Source organism: Felis catus, chromosome E2 (genome assembly GCF_018350175.1).
Source record: "Felis catus isolate Fca126 chromosome E2, F.catus_Fca126_mat1.0, whole genome shotgun sequence".
In the NCBI taxonomy this organism is placed as follows: domain Eukaryota; kingdom Metazoa; phylum Chordata; class Mammalia; order Carnivora; family Felidae; genus Felis; species Felis catus.
The window spans coordinates 60950622-60968854 of NC_058382.1; the positions used below are offsets into that span (position 1 = coordinate 60950622).

Below are 18233 nucleotides of genomic sequence, written 5' to 3' on the forward strand. Positions count from 1 at the left end.
GCAGGAAGCCACTCGTGGCCTAAGCGCCTCCCAAGGGTCACCTCCTGATACCATCCCATTGGGTGTTAGGTTCAACATATGCATTTTAGGGGGACATAAACACTCAGCCCGTTAACAGGAAAGACCCAGTTCAGGTGGGCCATGTCAGGTGTTCGACCCTCTGGAACACACAAGTGAGACGTCAGGCAGCTGGGATCTGCGACCAGGGACCCAAGTCTGCGTGCACTCACTGTACCAGGCACTCTGTGGCCCTCCACCCAGAAGGTGCTCGTTGTCATGAATTTCTTTGATGATTTCTGCCTTCTCCGCTGTCCCTCCCCAAAACTACTATTTTTCATATAGGACCTTCTGGATGAGCCCATTTCCTTATCTTTCCTCTGGGGTTTTCCATCTCCTAGTCTTTTTTTTTTTTTTCTGTCTCTGGGGGATCCCCAGCCCCTCTTCCCTTGGGCCATGGCATTCTCCTTCTCCAGGAGCTCCCCTGAGTGTCCGGAATGTTCCTGACAGAGAACGGGGCTCCCCTCTTCTGCGCCACAGCCGGGAAGGTTTGGGCCCCTGCCTCTGGGCCACCCACGCGCCACCCCTGTCACCCTGCTCCAGGTCCCGCGCCACCAGTGTGTCCCCGTGCCTCCTGCACTCCCAGGTCCCGCGCCCCCTGTGTCACCCACGCGCCACCCCTGCTCCAGCGCCACCCGTGTGTCCCGTGTCCCCATGTCCCCCGCGCCCCCAGGTCCAGCGCCACCCGTGAGTCCCCGCGGCCCCAGGTCCAGCGCCGTCCTCCCGGGAGGACCGCCCGCAGTGAGGGCCGTGCGCGATCCAGGACGACCTGCGCCCACACACCGCTGGACCGCACGGCTTGCGTGCGTTTGTTTTTTACTTTAGAAAAAAAATCACACGTTTCAGCCAAACGAACGGACTCTCGCCCCGAGTTCAAACACCCGCAGCGGTGGCGCAGCCGAGCCCCGTCACGCCCCGCCGGTAGCTACAGTTTTGAGACGCTCTGGTCCAGTCGGGAGCCCAGCGGCCGGGTGTCTAGTCCACCGACCGAGGTCACAGCGAACACCCTCCCGGCGGGCGCCTCCCGCTGTCGGCGCCGGGAACGTTCGCGCCCGGAACCCGCCGCCGCGGCGCCGCACGCGCCGGGAGGGTGGGGGTGGACGCGCTCCGGCGCCAGACGCGGGGTGCGCGCGCAGCCGCGATTCCGGTTCCGGCCCGAGGGGAGGCGGAGGAGGAGCGCGAGCCGGAGGAGGAGGAGCGAGCGCCGCGCGGGCCGAGGTAGAGCCCTCCGTCCCCGGCCCCGCAGGCGTCCCCGCGCGCAGGCCTCCGCGTCCCGGCCCCGCCTCCTCGGCCGCGCGCCGCGGGGGCGCCTGGGCCGCGCGCCGGCGGCCGTGCCGAGGCGGGGGGAGGGGGGAGGGCGCCCGCTGTCCGTGCTCGGCCTCCGTGCCGGGGTCGCCGGGTCGCCGCGTGTAAAGTAAATCATTTCCGTCTCCGCCGGGCCTGAGGTGCCCGCGCCCCCTGCGCGTCGTCCTCGCTGCCTGCTGCGTGCGGCGGGCGCCCAGGGGGCGGGTCCGCCCGGCTGAGCAGCCGGGCTCTGAGAGGCGATGAGTGGGGCGCCAGCCGGGGAGGGACGAGAAGTCAGCGGTGGGAGCGCCCGTCACTCCGGGGAATGGCTGCGTCGCCGCCCCCAGGGGGCAGGTGTCTGCGGGGGCACCAGGGCCGCGCTGCTACCATGGAGCGTCTTGGCGCCTCGGGTGGTGGCTGCGGCGGCCGGCCGCCGCGAGGTGCGGGGCCGTGCCCAAGGGCGGACCGAATGAGCCGGGTGGAACGCGGCCTGGGCCCGTGTCACGCCTCCAGGCGGCACTTTTGAAACAGTATTTTACTTCCTGATACGGATCCGGGTTTGAGCAGGACTTTCCCCCTTTGGGTTTTTTGATTTGAGGGTAGCGGTCCTGGACGCACCGTGATGCCTGTTAGAAATACAGACTTTCGGGTTCTGGGGGCCGTCACGTGCGCTCTTGCTCATTTAGAAAGCAGCCACCCTCGTTTGAATGCAAGTATCACTCAGGAAGTGATTCCTGCCGCGGGGCCCCTGGGTCCTTCCTGCACAGGCTGCACGCAGGCCTTGTAACCAAAGGGAAGTGAAGGCTTAGGCAGGTGCAGAAACCAGGGGGGAGGAGCAGAGGCCCCGGTGCAGGCCTGTGCTGACTCTGGAGCCTGTGCTCTGAGCCATGGGTGTGACCCCACCACCTTCCTGATGCCCCGCGGGCTTCGGTTCCGCCGGAGAGTCTGGGTGGTGAGCATAACCAGTGGCCTCTGTCAGGTCTCGGGCTGGGCTTCTCACCGCTGGAGGAACCTGAAAACAGCGTGTCCTGGGAGAAGAAAACCAAAATGCAGGTTCCTTGGGTCTTTGGCCGGGATCCTGCCACATCGCAGCCGGGTGCCCGTGGCCGGCTGGTGACCCAAGAGCAGTTTCGTGGAGCTGGGTCGTTGAGACAGGGAGAACCCGTGGCCTGACTGCATTTACTTGGTGGCAGTGGCAGTCGAAGCTGAGCCGCTGGGGGTGGTGGAGACCCCATGACCAAGGAGGCCCTGTGGCTGGAAGGTGGGGCTGTCTTCCTGAAGGGTCTGTTGGTCCTTCTGGACCCAGAGGTGTCCAGGAGGATGACACACAGTCATCTGCCCTGGATAGAGGTATGTTTTTGCCTGTTCCCGTCGGGCCCCTGATCCCCTGATCTTGAAGACTAGCCCTGTCTACAAGAGTTCATGACGAGTCATTTCAGGGTCACTTACGTGGGCGATTAAAAGCCGTCTTGAAGTCTGGTGCCAGAATACATGAGCGCATCCTCTCTGGAGGGGACTCTGGCAGTATTTCCCCAAATTAAAAGTAATTTTTGCCGTGAGGCCCCCTGGTGAGCCCTGGGAGGGCCACGTCTCAGAATCTGCTCCACGAACTACCCCCTGGGAGCCCGGTACGTGCACCCCGTGGCTCCTTCCCCGGACATTTGCCCGGCGGGCTCCTTCTTACCTTAGCTGGGGCGATTCTGGCCTGAGGCCATGCTTCCGGGAGCCCTCGGCTCGCGGCATCTGTCCCCGTCTCGCCGGCCGCCAGACGCTCAGACTGGTAGTGGGAGATGCCTAGTGTGTCCCCGTCCACGCGGCCGCCGCAGGAGCTGCTGCATCGGCACCGATGTTTCCACGTCTGCACAAGCCTCTTACGAACCGGCAGTTTTAACTGAAGGAAAAACGCTGTTGTCTCCTTTTTATTTGCTTCTATCGTTTTGAGAAACTAAAGAGCTATGGAGAGCTACAGACACCCTGCAGACCCACCACCCAAAACAAATGGGTTTATATTTTTGTCTCTTTTGTGTAGAAGAAAATAATGCTGCAGTTGGAAGCATCTCCACTTTTAGAAACTAAATGACATTTATTAGGCTTTTGAAACACTGGACTGAAAGTTGTACGTGCTCATTTCAGAAGAATTGGAGAAAATTGGGAAGCACTGAGAGGAGCCAAGAATCACCTGATTCCCACAACCCCCCGATCACCTGGTGTGTCCGCCTTCAAGGCTTCTCAGCTGCAACCATTTTTTTCCCTCGGTGGCATTGCAGGACGCTTCCTGGCGGTCAGCACGCGCCCTCCACAGCTGGGCTGGGGCCCCGGCACCCCGTGCTCACCCTGATCTCCTTAAAGCTCTTCTGGACCCTCTGGTTGAGTCCCAGTTTTCCGTATCGTAAATAACATCGCAGGGAACGTCCCGTTTGTGCGTCGTGGTGCACGTCTCGAGTATTTTCTGAGGCTATGCTTTAAAAATACCACTGTGGGAACACAGGGCTTCTGTTTTCTGGGGCTTTTCGGTCTCATCTTGAGCTGACTGTGAAATATCCTTTGGGGTGGCTGAGTCGATGCCCTGGGGCAGCCTGGCTTGTGGCTGGTGAAGCCTGTGGGGTGGAAGTCAGATGTCTGCCTCTTGGGGCCATTGCCCCGTCCGTCCCCAGCCCTGTTTACGGGGCCAGCCCTGCTTTCCGGTTCTCAGGACTGACCCCAGGGCACGGGGTCCAAGGGCTCAGACTCCAGCTTCTCGGTGCCGTCTGCCCCTGGTGTGGCGCAGCTCCTGGGACCCCGGGACACGCAGGCAGCGTACCCCCATCTCCCAGTGACAGGGAGGCAGGAGGTGTCTGTTCTTTGAGGGCCTGGAGGGGAGACGTGGGAGCACATGTGGATGAAAGGAAAGTGGCGTGGATTTCTGTGGCTGCAGTCACGGCCCCACGCCTGACACCCCCTCCGGTGCCTCTGGGGACAGAGGTGGAAGAGGCAGCTGTTGGCGGCTGCTGGGGTGCTCCGTTCCTTAGCACCCCCAGCTAGCGCCCTGAGCACCTGTCCTGTGCTCTCCCCCAGAAGAGCCGGCCTCCGCATGGCCCAGAAGTGCCTGGTAGCAGGCTTTCTGTCCGCGGACTCTTTTCTTTTCCCTCTGGCCACTACGGCTAATAGAGAAGAATTTGCTAGAAGTGAGGGAAGGAAACCTGTCACAGCTACCCTGCTTTGTTCTTCACGAGCTTGCTTTCTCTCCGAAACATGTTTATCACGTTTACTGTTTTCTCTGGTTGAGCCCAGCTCTCTCCTTACCATTTGGCAGATTTCTTTATAGTAGCAGACGCGCAGACCCAGCCACGGATCCGCCTCTGACCCACGGGAAGAGGGCAGGACAAGGACCCAGAGAAGTGATAGGACACGGGGGCTTTGAATGACGGCCTCTTTCATCTGGAAATAGCGTGGGGTCCGGTATGTTTGAGAACCGACCCTTAGGCGGCTGGAGGCTGTGGACTGTTAAGGCGGACTCGCCCGGGGCCTCCGCCAGCAGCGGGAGCCGAGGGGGTCCTGGAAGGCCTGCGGTGCGGGCGGGGCCCCCCTGGTGGCTGCTGGACAGGCCCCCCGCCAGGCTGCCCAGAGGCTCCCTGCGGAGCCCCCAGGCCGCAGGAGAAAGCCTCGGCCTGCCACACTGCACGGGGCCCCCACACTGCATGGCCCACCACTTGCTTGCCGAGGGGCTCAGGGGCTCGCACAAAGCACGGTTCACACTTCCGCAGCCTGTTTGTGTTGTTGGGTAATTACAAAGTGTTGTGTATAATTTGCTTTTAAATTAAGAACAGAGAACAAAACCGTTTCCTTCGTGTAACAAACAAGAACACATTAGTCTTCCCCTGTGGCAAGTGAATGAAAGAGTAAAGCCAGGGTTTGTCAGGGGGAGAACTTGCTGAGCAGGGGGAGTGGGGGGAGAGAGTGGGACACAGAGCATGGGGGAGGCGGTGGGGGCGCCTGGGCCCCTCCTGGTCTCCGTTTTGCTGCGCCTGCTGGGAAGGGGGCAAGAGGTACAGCTTCCGTTACAGTGTTGTTGGACGGCAGGCATCCCGTCAGCCTGTGGCATATCCAGAGGTGCCCTCTGGGGTCCCTGTGCCTGTCCTCCCCCACCCCACCCTCCAGGGACCGGCGGTGTGCGGTCATTGGTTGGGCTCATGCCTGCTGACCGGCTGTGGGCTCTGGTGGGCTTGGCTGGGATGGGAGGCTCTGCTGCGGGGGCGGGGGGCTCTTCCGGGATGGGGGGGCGTGAGCTTGGCTGGGCTCTGTCTCTGACTTGGGGGCTGGGCACCTTGGAAGTTTCTTTGTGTGAAGTCCGAGGTGGTTTCCTTGCCCACTGAGCAGCCCGGCCGCAGCCGAAGGGGGTTACCGGGCGCAGACACATCCTAGTGCGGGAGGTGCATTTTCACTGCCGGCGACCCAGAGCCCAGAAGGGGCAGGGGCCGCGGGGTGCGCCCAGGGAGGGGGGCACAGTGAGAGCTGAAGGAGCTGCGAAATTGGGGATTTCAACCCGGAGCGAACGGTCGCACAACCCGGAGTCTTCCGGTCGTGCTGGTGGCAGAGGCTCCAGGAAGCAGGTGGGCTCCTGACCCCTGGAATTGAGCTGAACTTCAGCTCCAAACTGCGGTCCAGCGGAGGCAGTCTTGAAAGCCTGCGCCCTCTCCTGCTAAGTGCTGACGCCCCTGGCTGTCCCCAGGAGGTGGTGGCCCAGAGCAGAGGGGCCTGCTGCAGGAGGCTCCCCTCTCTGGGCGCTCAGCACAAGTGCAGGGAGAAGTCAGCCGACCACAGCCCCTCCCGGAGGGCTCTTCTCCTGGCCCCGGGGTCCTGATTCTGACAGAGAGGGAAGAGTCCCCTTCGGCTTAAACCTAGACTGACGCACCTGAGACCCGCAGACTCACTTTGTCTGGGCCTCTGCAGGCCGCCGCGTTCTGGACCGCGCTCCAGGGAGGGGTGCGTGCGGAGCCAAAGCGCGGCCTGTGTGTGGGTTCCGGGTGCCCCGGCCTCCAGGCTGCGCCCGCGGGGGGCACAGAGAATAGGTGCTCAGCGGCCCTCGGTGCTCCCTCCTCGTAGCTAGTAATTCTCCAGCCAGTAAGTTATTCAGAATTTACTTGAAGGGCCTTGAACTTGCTTTTCCTTGGTTTTTGCCTAGTTTAGTTGTTTTAGAAACTGCATTTTTGAAGCCCGGAAGGTGCCGCGTCGCGGTGGCTTTCGGTTCGGGATGTCAGCTGGTGCCCGGGGGCCGGCCGACGCCATCTGGGCAATTCCACCCCCGCTCTGGCGGCGGTAACCTGTGGCGCCCTCTCTCCCTGCCCCGCCCCAGGTAAATCCACTTGGACGTTTGTGGGTGCGGTGCTGCCCCCCACCCGTGATGTCCCTCCGGCGCCTGCTCTGTGCTGCGGCCTCCCGGCGGCCGCCTCCCGTGAGATGCAGACGAGGCAGCCCCCTGCACACGGCCCCGGCGGCCTGTTCGGACAGGAGTGCCCCCGTGTTCAGCCGGGCCCTGGCCTTCGGGGACCGGATTGCCCTCGTTGACCAGCACGGCCACCACACGTACAAGGACCTCTACCACCACAGCCTCCGCCTGTCCCGGGAGCTGTGCCGGCTCCTCGGGTGTGCCGGCGGGGACCTCCAGGAGGAGAGGGTCTCCTTCATGTGCTCCAACGACGTCTCCTACGTGGTCGCGCAGTGGGCCTCGTGGATGAGCGGGGGCGTCGCTGTCCCCCTCTACAGGAAGCACCCGCAGGCCGAGCTGGAGTATGTCATCCGGGACTCCCGGAGCGCCGTGGTCCTTGCTGGCCGGGAGTACGTGGAGCTGCTGGGCCCGGTGGTCGGGAGGCTGGGGGTCCCACTGCTGCCCCTCCCGCCCACGGTCTACGGTGCGGCGGCCGAGGCGCCCGGGGAGTGGCGGGTGCCGGAGCAGAACTGGAGAGACCGAGGCGCCATGATCATCTACACCAGCGGGACCACAGGGAGGCCCAAGGGCGTCCTGAGCACTCATGACAACATCAGGGCCATGGTGAGTGCTCGCACGCCGTTGTGCTGGGGCCCCTGGGGTCGGTCTGGCTTTCCTGTCCTTTTCGGGGGGGCCTCTCGCGGCTGCCCCCGTCCTACCGACCCTGCCGGCAGCACGCGGCGAGACGTGACCGCCCGCCCCGCCACCCCGGGTGGGGCGGCTCTGGGAAAGGGGGCTCACTCGGGTGTAGGGGGACTTGGTGGCCCCCGAGGGGCTCCATGGGGCGGGGCCGCAAGCAAGAGACCGAACGTGCCCCGACACGTGACGTTGAGGGGTTTCGGGGAGAGCAGCCGTGAGGCGAATGTTCGAGACGCGTGATCGGCACCTGAAACGGGGCTTCTTTGGGAAACCTGAAAACAGGAACTCGTGGACCCCACACCTTGGGTGTGACTTTTGTGTTCTGTGGCCTCAGCATCTCTGGGAAACTCCCCAGCCGCTGTGTTTACCTTTAATGTACATCCTTCCTACTTCCGGAAACCGTTTGCATGGATGATAAAGACCCTTACACGCTAGGAGCAGTAAAATAGAACCGATGCTCAGGACCACGAAGGTGAAGTGGTTAAGTCTTGGCCCAAAGCGGTCCCATACGTCGGGGTAAACTGAGTCCGGGCTGACTGCAGGCAGGGTGTCACGATGTGTTTTCTGTCTCCCCTGCAAGACATACTCTGTGTCTGAGGAGACCCCATCCCTCGGCTGATGTTTGCAAAGGGGTGAGCGGGTCACGTGGGTTTGCCCGTAGCGGTCACTGAGGTGTGCAGGACGACGTCCCCACTGGCGATCTTGAGAACATTCAAAGGGGGGTGTCCCACACTGCTTCTCACTGAAAGCCAAGGTTGTGGCAGGAAACCCAGCTCCGGGTTCTGTGACGGTTCAGCTGGGGTGAGGGCGGTGCCGCACCGGGCGGTGGAGGGTGGGCGGCCAGACTCTGCCGAGGCCCGGAATCCCAGGGCCTGCCGGAGTCAGAACTGCACCCTGACTGCCGGGGGCAGGGCGGGGGCGGGGGGGAGCCACCACGGGCACATGCAGGGGACTTGGGACCCCCACACTAAAGCCCTGGCCGTGTCCAGCTCTGCTCTTGGACACGGGGGTCGGCACGTGAGCCAGCAGACCGTGGTCACGAGGCCACCGTCACCTTCAGAAGCCGTGAAGGACTGGGCACCGGGCACCAGAGTGGGAGCCGCCCCTCCCCTGCCCTCCCCTGTCCTCCCCCGCCTCCTCTCCTCCCCTCCCCTCCCCTCCCCTCCCCTCCGCTCCTCTCCTCCCCTCCCCTCCTCTCCTCCCATCCCCTCCCCTCCCCTCCCCAGCCTGGTGGCTTCCTTCCCATCTGAGGCCGAGCCTTCGTCCCACAGGTGTTGGGGCTGGTCCACAAGTGGGCGTGGACTAAGGACGACGTGATCCTCCACAGTCTCCCGCTCCACCACGTGCACGGCGTGGTCAACAAGCTGCTGTGTCCCCTCTGGGTGGGCGCCACCTGTGTGATGCTGCCTGAGTTCAGCGCAGAGCTGGTAAGCAGGGGACGGGCTGCGGGCATGGCTGGATCTGGGCGCCCGGGGACCAGGGGCGCCTTGCTCTGCAGTGAGACCCTGTGGCTGTGTGAGTTCTGCGTTGCTGCTGTAACAAAGGATTACAGACCGGGGTGGGGCGGGGGGCTGACGACAACACACAGATCCCTCACAGTTCCCAAGTCAGAAGTCCACGGTGAGTCTTCTAGAGTGATGTCAGGGTGCGCGCAGGGTGGCTCGCATCTGCAGGCTTCGGGACAGGCTGGTCCTGGCTTCCTCCAGCATCGGGTGGCACTGTGCCCTTGGCTCGTGGCCACCTCGCCCCGGGCTCTGCCTGCCTCACGTGGACCCCATGGTCACATCGGGCCACCTGCGTGTCCAGGGTACCCTCCCTCCTCAAAAGCTTTAACCGCAGGTACAGAGCCCCTTTTGCCACGCGAGGTGACGTATCCATGTTGATTAAGAATCGGACGTTGGGGTCCGTGGCTCAGCCAACCGCACCGGCTCTCCTTCGTTCCACAGCGGGAGGTCCAGCTGGGGCCTCGTTGTCGGGCCTCCCGTGTGCCGGTCCTCACGGCGTGTTCCTCCCCTGAGGCTCTCGGCCTCACTCTGCCCTTCATCCGTTTGTGTTGTTTCTGAGCTGCAGGGTCCTTGGTGGTGTTAAGTGAACAGAGAGTCTGCAGCTTTGAGATGGCTGAGGCCCCGCCCACTTTCTAGACAGACAGACCCGTCTGGACGGTCGAGCGATGGTCCTGGCACGCACACGCCTCTTCCCGGCGGGGCTCTGACCCAGGCCCTTCCTGTCCTCTCTCTCCGCCCTGCTCCCCCCACCCCTGGCCGCACGGCTGCCCTGAACGGACTCGCTAGAACGGACTTGACGTTTCAGCCCGTGGTGCCGTGCTCAGGTTCATTCCTGTGCTGCCCTGAGGCTCCCTTGGTCTCTTGTGTCACCGTGTTGGGTCCCACTGCTTAGCCGTGCTGCCATCGAAGGACACGGTTTCCAGTCCGAGGACGTTGTGAGTCAGGCCGCTGAGGACACTCTCGTAAGGCTCTTTCTGTGGACGTGTCTCTCGGCCATGACCTGCCACGGACACGCGTGTGGAAGGGCGCTTACCGCCACCGGCAAGTGTGAGGGTGGCTCCGTGTCCTCGCGCACATTGGCATCACGGTCGAGTGGCTCTCAGCCGTTGGAGCGAGAGGGTCGGGTTTGTGCCCGTGTGTGTGTTTTCGCTTCCTTCCGTCGAAGTGTGATGCCCAGATAGTGTGTGTTTCACCGCGTTGCGGTGAGTGTGTGTGTGTGAGGCCCGCTGTCCCCGCCCTGCGAGGCTGGCCGTGCCCCCTTCCGCCCCCCCCCCACCCCAGACGCGGCCACCTCTTCTGTCATCCTGCTCTAGGGCAGTTGGTCTCCTGAGCCTCACGAATGATGGGGGCACAGAGACTGCCGTCCCTGACCGTTCTTGAGATGTGTCCGCGTTCACGCGACGGTGGCTCATCCCTTCTCCGCTGCTGTCCCTCCATTCTCCTGTTGGGGGACATTGGGTGCTTTCCACTTCGGCTTTACGAGTAAAGCTGCCAGGACATCGTCATGGAACTTCCTGCAGGGACAGATTTTCCTTTCCTTGGGGTACATACCCCAGGGTAGGGCTGCTGGGTCAGGACGTCTTGTGCGTTTGAGTTCAGGAGGAACTGCCAAACCGTGGCTTCTGCTCCCTGCTTTTGTCGGCAGCGAGGAGGGCAGCACAGCACACTTGTCCAGGGTTTTGCATTTCAGCCACCTTCCTGCGTGCCCAGCACCACCCTGTTTTTGTTATAAAATTCGTATTTCTCCTGAGCGCTTTTTCATATGTTGTTGGCCATTCGAAATCTCTTTGAGGTGTTTTTTTTACCATTGACTTGTAGGTCTTCTTTATACAATCTGGGTAGAAGGCCTTGGTCAGAATTACACGCTATGAACCTTTCCCCAGTCTGGTGTTTCACAAACAGTGTCTTTTTTAACACTGTCTTGTGATACAGACAATTTTTACTTCTGTAACTCTGATCTGGAACTGGTGACCGTCGTGGACGTCCTTGACCCACGGTCTCGAGGAAAGCGTTGACGGTTCCCGGTTCAGTGTGATGCTAGCTGCTGGGTTTGTAGATGCCGTTTACCAGCTGAGGACGTCCCTGTCGCGTCCCTGTCTGCGGAGACTTCTTCTCTTAGAGGGGACAGGGTATCACAGGTGTCTTACCTATCGCGATGATCACACAGCCTCTTCCCCCTTGATTTGCTTATTATCTCTTTCTCCCTTTAGTCTGCTAACACGGCTGGTTATGCTGATCAAAGGTTTTCACGTTTCTAGCTTCCTAACCTTGCGGCCCAGACTTCCCGTGGTCGGGACGTGATGTCCTTTTATGTGTTGCTAGGTTTGATTTACTGACGTCCTGTTAAGGCTTTTGCATCTGTGTTGATGAGGAAGGCAGGTCTGTAGCCCTCTGGGGGCGTCCTCGCTGGGCTTCTGTGTCGGGGCCGTGCTCCCCTCGGGAAGGGCCTCTCCCCCACCGGGCAGGTTGGTGTTAAGGCCGCGGCTGTCCCTCCCATGAGGTTTGCTCAAACTCACCACGGAAGCCATCCAGGCCAGACCTCTCCAGGAAGGCTTTTAACGAAGGGCTCCGTTTCTTTAACGGATTCAAGACTTCTAATGGTTCCTATTTTGTTTCTTGTGTCAGTTTTGGTAAGTTTTTGTGTTTATTTTACTTGTGTTCATTTTCTATTTCTGAGAGAGAGACAGTGTGGCTGGGGGGGGTGTTGGGGGGGGAGGGACAGAGAGAGAAAATCACAAGCAGGCTCCACGCTTAACACAGAGCCCGACACGGGGCTCCATACCACGACCCTGGGATCGTGACCTGAGCCGAAATCAAGAGTCAGGTCCTCAGGGCACCTGAGTAGCTCCGTCGATTAAGCATTTGACTTTGGCTCAGGTCATGATCTCACAGCTTGTGGGTTTGAGCCCCATGTCGGTTTCTGCACTGACAGCTCAGAGCCTGGAGCCTACTTCAGATTCTATGTCTCCCTCTCTCTCTGCCCCTCCCCGCTCGCATTCTCTCTCTCTCTCAAAATTAAACAAACAGTAAAAAAAAAAACAAGGTCAGGCACTCAACCAACTGAACCACTCGGGTACCCCATTTTTGTTTCTAAAAGAAATTGTGCACCATTAAAATTGTGAAACGCATTGGCCTGAAGGAGTTCGTGCTTCCCTCCCTGTCCTTCCGGGGTGCCTGGGCTCTGAGGTGGTGTCTCCTTTAACTCTGATGTTGGCGGTCGGCGCTTTTGCTCTGTTCTCTTGATTGTTCCTGTGTCCGGGCTCGCGGTCCCGTCAGTCTTTTCTTTCCTCCAGTGCACCCTTGCTGCTTTAAACAGTCCGGAGTCCGTAACTTGCACAGCGATGACCCGGCCTTCCCTTGTGGGGTGCTCCCCCTGCCCCCCACCCCGCTGGCTCGTGAGCCTCCCAACTCGTTTCCCTGAACTGCGTCGCGTCTTTCCTGTGGCTGTCGACGCGTGGTTCACGCCATGCAAGTCACCACCGTAAATGATTCAGGGAGTCTTCATAAATGTGGTCTCTCGGGCTTTGTCTCAACCCCTGCTCCCACGCGGTGACCGCCATCCACCGCCGTCCCCGTGCATTCCCCTTCCTGGACGCTGCACGTACGGGGAGTCCTACCGCCCGCAGGGTCCTGTGTCCGGCTTCTGTCACTCCGCGCAACGTCTCCGCTCCATCCACGTTGCAGCGCGGGGGTCAGCGGCCCCCGTCGTGCGGCCGCGCGTGTTCCGCTCGCCCCTGGACCGTCCGTCGGGCCCGTGGGAGACTCGTAGTTTTGCCCGGTGGGAGCGGCGCTGCCGTGAACGTTCGCACGCAAACCCTTGTGTGGACCTGTCTCCGTTTGCCTTATAGGGATCTGCAGGGACAGGATGGCCACATCGCGGCGCGGGTTTACGTTTTGTGTTTTCCGAAACCGCCAACCTGTTTTCCAGATCCGTTCTTTCCTGGTTTACGTTTTCACCCGAGTGTGCGGGGACCTCAGTTTCTCCACATCCTCACCAGCACTCGTTGTTGGAAGTTACCACTACACTCACTGTGGAGGATGTGCAGTGAGGTCCCTCGTGGTTCCGATCTGCATTTCCTTACTGACCAGTCAGGTGGAGCGATGTTTCACGGTTTATTTGCACCCCTGTATCTTCGGTGAGCCGTCTGTTTAGGTTTCTTGCCCCTTCTTAAATTGGGTTGTTTATCTTGCTGAGTCGTAAGCGTTCTTCATATGTTCTGGATGTAAGTCTTTTATCAGATGGATGGTTTGCAAACATTTCCTCCCGGTCTGGCTTGTCTTTTCATTGCCTTAATGGTATCTTCTGAAACACGTGTTTTGGTGAAATCCATCGTATCCGTTCATTTCATAGATCGCACTTGTGGCGTGACCGCTGAGAAATCTTTGCCCAACCAAGATCACGAAGATTTTTTTCCAGAAGTTTTGTGGTTTGAGCTCATGCATTTAGGTCTCTGATTCACTCTGGGTTAACTTTTGTGCGCGGTGAGGGTCTCAGATTCATCCTTTACGGGTACGTGTTCAGTTGTCCTAGCACTGTCCGCTGGAAAGATGACCTCTCCCCGGCTGAAGCGGGGCTCCCTTGTCAACACCCAGTTGGCCGTGCGTGGCGGTCTGTTTCCGGGCGCTGGTCGGCCCGTATCTGGGGGTCTGAGCTTGGACCAGCAGCATGCTGCGTTGGCCACCGTTGCTTTAGAGCAGGTGGGGAGTTGAGAGCTGTGAGTCGTCCACGCTTGCTCTCCCTTGTCACAGTTGTTTCGGCTCTGCTGGGTCCTTACCCTCCCACGTGAATGCGGCCAGGGGCGTGGGGCCCCGGGGGACGTGGTGACGCTGCGACCAGGCGGCAGAGGACCGCCGTCTCGTCAGTGCTGCAGCTGCCGGGCCGCCGTTTCCTCGGTCGCCCGTGCGTCGCCCGCACTGCTCTGTCTCCTGTCCTGTCCCGTCACTTTCAGTGTAGACCTTTGCCACCGGCCTGTGCCCGACTGCTTCTGTCCTTCTGTGCCTTCCTATCCGTGTCTGAGTCTGTCCGGGGAACTCGTGACTTTGGACAGGATGTCTCCTGGTTTTGTGATGGTTCTTTTTTGTATTTCCACATTCCCGATGAGATCCTTGATTTTCTCTTGTTTTGTTCACCTTTTCTTCAAAATTCTGTAGCCTGTTTGTTGTAATCGCTTCCAGTTCCCGGTCTGATAATTCCAACATCTGGATCTTTGAGGCTCTGCTCAAAGACATTTTTTTTCCTAATTATGGGTCATATCTTCCTGTTTCCTTACATGCTTTGTCACATGGGGGTGCCCATCATTGTCTGTAAAGGAACGGTATTGTTTCCCTGAGAGCCCAGTCAAGGGGCAGCGTGTGAGGTGCCAGGCCCTCAAAAGCTGTGGGCCGGGGTCTGCATGTGTCTGGGGCACCGGGGGCCCAGTGCCGTGAGCTCTGCACCCCCCCCCAAATACCAGGGCTTATGCGGCAGCGCCGTGGGGAGGGGAGCCGCAGAGGGAGTGTGCTGCCCCAGCTGCCTCCAGGACTAGGCGACACGTGAAGCGCTTTTGTACGAAATCAAGAAGCGTCTGTTGCCGAGTGACACAAAATGCACGTGCCTTTCCGGTGAGCCGGGACGGTGGCGCATTCACCACCTCTGTTGGCGCCAGGCGCTGTGCTGACCCGGGGCTCACCGGTGCCCCTCGGGAGGGCGTGAGGTGCCCCGCCGCTGCTGACACCGGGCCGACGCCGGAGCCGCGCCCCCTCTCGCGACTTGCTGTCCCCCACAGGTCACCCTGCAGCAGACACCAGTGTCGCTGGCACAGCGGGTCCACGGAGTGGCCAGAGGCTGTGTCACCCCGTGAAAGTGACGGGAGCCGCTTACGGGCCCCTCAGAGCCGAGGGAAAGGAGCGGTCTCCACAAAGAAAACTGTTCTGGAAGCAGATGGCACGCGTCTGAGCGTGTGTGTGTGTGTGTGTGTGTGCGTGTGTGTGTGCGCGTGTGTGCGTCTGAGCGTGTGTGTGTGCGTGCGTGTGTGTGTGTGCGTGTGTGTGTGCGTCTGAGCGTGTGTGTGTGCGTGCGTGCGTGTGTGTGTGTGTGTGTGTGCGTGTGTGGTTTTTCACGTTTTTGCCGTATCCCTCCTTTTTCCTTTTTAGGTTTGGGAAAAGCTCTTAAGTTCTGAAGCTCCACGAATTAACGTATTTATGGCGGTGCCTACAATATATGCCAAGTTGATGGATTATCATGACAAACATTTCACTCAGCCTCACGTCCAGGATTTTGTACGTGCTGTCTGTGAGGAGAAAATTAGGTAAGTGAAAACAGTCCCCTCTCCTACCCAGAAAGTCTGAAAGATCACCCATGTAACTTACTTCCAGTAAAGCAGTTCTAGGTTTTAGGAGGCAGCACTTTCCCTTTCCTGTAGAGTCTACATCTAGCCGTTTGTACTTTCCGCACGTCCGTCCGTATTGTATCTCGCTGCGTGTCTGTCCACGTGCAGCTGTCTCTCTGCCGGCCTGTCTGTCTGTCTGGTGGTCCAGTCTGAAGGAAGAGGGCTGCCCCATCCACTCTGACCCCTCGTCAGCATGGCTCCTCGCAGCCCCCCATCGTCTCTCTCCGCCGTGGTCTCTAGCTCTGGCCCCTGAGCGCCCCCCCCTCCAGAGCACCCCCACCCCTGCCCTCCCACATCCCTGGACAAACACGCTTCCTGACAGAGACACGCAGGCTCTCCTGGGCCCTTCGGCGGCGTGAGGCTTCTTCCGCTCTGTCCCGTGCACCTGCAGACACCGCACGCTTCTCCCTGCTTGTCGCTGCAGTGGGAGTCCTGAGAGTCCGTGACTTTTCACAGGACCGGCAGGCACACGTCACCCGAGTGTGGCTCCATGAGGCCAGCACAGCCAGTCAGCGGAACACCGAGTGAGCCGCTGCGCCAGCCTGACCTTGAAATCTGTGCGCGTGTCCCTGTGGCTTGCTCCCACCCCGCTCCACGCCCCCGGTTCCCGCTTCTTAGGAGGAGCACAGGAGGGTCGTCCACTGTGCTTCCTGGAGAGAATTCCGGATTATCCGAGCCAATATCCGCCACGGCCGTGATTCTGCCCCCTCCCCCATTGCTTTGCTCGTCATCCGGTGTTGCCCGCCTCCCGCCTCCCATCCCCCTCACGAGGCATCTGGCCCCCAGGACAAGAGCGGCGTCAGTCGTGATGCTCCCCAGACCTAAAGAGCCAAGGGCAAGCGTGGGATCAGAGAGAGGAAACCAGGGTGATTTCCGAGAGGCAGAGGCCCCAAGGCCTCACCGGCTCGGGCTCGTGGTGGGACGGGTCCTCGTGAGCTCACCTCGTGAACTAGAAACAGAACAGCTGTGAGGCGGGGACAGGAGCGCCCCGGGGGGGCTGCCTGGGCGACTGTCCCCTCCGCGAGCCAGCCGGCTACAGCAGCGCCCATCTGTGGGCCGTGTGCTTCCGGCGGCCTCTCGCCCTCTGACCTGGAAGCAGTTTCTCCCAAACCTTACTACCTCTGCTGAGGTTTGGGCTGGTTCATAAATAGCATATTGCTCGCAGAGAATGCCTTCGAAGACCCTAAAGTTATTTTTTTACTTCAATTACCCATTCCTTTGAAAGACTCGTTTGCACCCTAAGATACACCCAACAAATTCATTTCAAAACACAGACTTAGAATTTAGCCCGCAACTACCACTCACGTCCTGAACCGTAGGGCAGTGGCGGCGAGTGAAGAGCTGTGTGTGTCCACTTGCGGTCCCTAAGACTGCCTGTCCCCTTCGTGCCGGCAGGTTGATGGTTTCGGGGTCCGCCGCCCTGCCCCTGCCTGTGCTGGAGAAGTGGCAAAGGGTCACCGGCCACACTTTGCTGGAGCGCTATGGGATGACGGAGATCGGCATGGCCCTGTCCAACCCCCTGACCACGGCTCGCACGCCAGGTACCCACCAGCCGCGTCCTCTCCCTCCCTGTGCCCCGAGCCCTCGGGGGGCGGGGGGGGCGGTCTGGGGAGCGCGCTGCCCTGCTGGGCCGGAGAACTCTCTTGGGGGTGTTGGCCAGGTGGCTGGGGCCTGTCCCCCTGCCACTTCCGCGCAGACCAGGCTTGCCGCTGGCCAGAGCGTCCCATCCAGGAACCACGCAGGGTATAGGGGCAGGGGTGAGGGAGCCCTCTATCTGTCTGGATGACCTTTCCTAAGTCCAGCCTTTTCTCCAGCGCCCCACTCTGACTTCAGCTCAGACTTTCACGTCCCGGGTCCTTAGCAGGGAGTCCGCAGCGGAGCCCAAGCCCGGGAAGTGAACGTGCCCCGTTTCTGTTCTCAGCTCCCTCCCCGTCCATGGTGTCCACAACACGAGAGGGATCGCATTTAGAAATAAGACCAAACGCTTCTGTGTCTGTGATTATATCCACACATGCATGTATCTCGCACGTACGATAAAACTCACCGTGTCCACGTTCAGTCTGTGAGTCTTGGAAACACACCTAACCATGTAGCCCCCATCACACTCGAGACACAGAAACGTCCGATGCTGCAGACCCTCCCCTTGTGTGTGCTCGGCACCCCACCCCCCACCCCAGGCCAGGCAGGCATGCACCTTGTCTCTGTGCTTTTTCTGGAATGTCCTACAGGACGTGGCCTTTTGGGTCCCTTCGCGGGGTGTGGCGTCCACACAGACACATGTCCTTTCCCGCGCCGAGCAGAATTCCGCGGTGCGGACCGGCCGCTGTTTGCTACCGCTTCGCCAGCCGAAGGACGCTGGGCTGTGTCTGGTTTGGGCCAGTTACCAGTAGGGCTGTCATAAATGTCCGTGTGCAGGTGCCGTGCGAACATATGCCTCGTGGGAGAGTCCCCAGGGGGGGGTCGTGGGGTCCGAAGGCAGATGAGCACTTGACTGCCTGAGAAGATGCCACACCGCGTCCAGAGCGGCTCCTGGCGCTGGGACGCTCTTACCCATTGACAGACCAGGACCCTGAGGCTTGGGGGGTGGCAGGGTTGCACACCCGCTGTGCCACGGAGCAGGTGTCCGTGCCGTTGCACTAGGACACCCGCTTTGCCGGGAGTGCAGCAGCACGGCCCGGTTTGGAGGCACAGAGAGGGGCACAGAGATGCACAGAGAGCCTTCTGGGCCTTAATTATAAGAGCAGACACAAGGCCAAGAGCCAAGACCAGGAGCCAGGACAGGATGGAGTGCACGAGGGAGGCCCCGCGTGGGGCTCACCGCAGATGGGGTGGCGGGGTGGGGGGGCAGGGTCCTCAGGTGAGCAGGGAGAGCAGCTGCCCTGGACAGAGGTCACGCAAGCGTGCCCAGCTGACCTG

The 18233-nt window shown here is 60.6% G+C and overlaps 1 protein-coding gene across 6 annotated transcripts in view; it reads left to right on the forward strand.

The window, feature by feature from the left end:
- The first annotated feature begins 1167 nt into the window (after positions 1–1167).
- Positions 1168–18233, forward strand: part of ACSF3 (acyl-CoA synthetase family member 3) — a 54978-nt gene continuing 37912 nt past the window's right edge. For 2 of the 6 annotated variants that reach the window (XM_045046571.1, XM_045046572.1), the window contains exons 1-5: positions 1644–2691; positions 6674–7369; positions 8716–8871; positions 15082–15236; positions 16713–16858. In XM_045046571.1, coding sequence (XP_044902506.1) covers positions 2575–2691; positions 6674–7369; positions 8716–8871; positions 15082–15236; positions 16713–16858 — 1270 coding nt within the window. In that variant the 5' untranslated portion in view covers positions 1644–2574. Of the gene's footprint in view, positions 1276–1643; positions 2692–5593; positions 5931–6673; positions 7370–8715; positions 8872–15081; positions 15237–16712; positions 16859–18233 lie in introns of those variants that run through there. The other 4 variants (XM_023245524.2, XM_019820192.3, XM_006941804.4 and 1 more) reach the window with 3 other exon arrangements.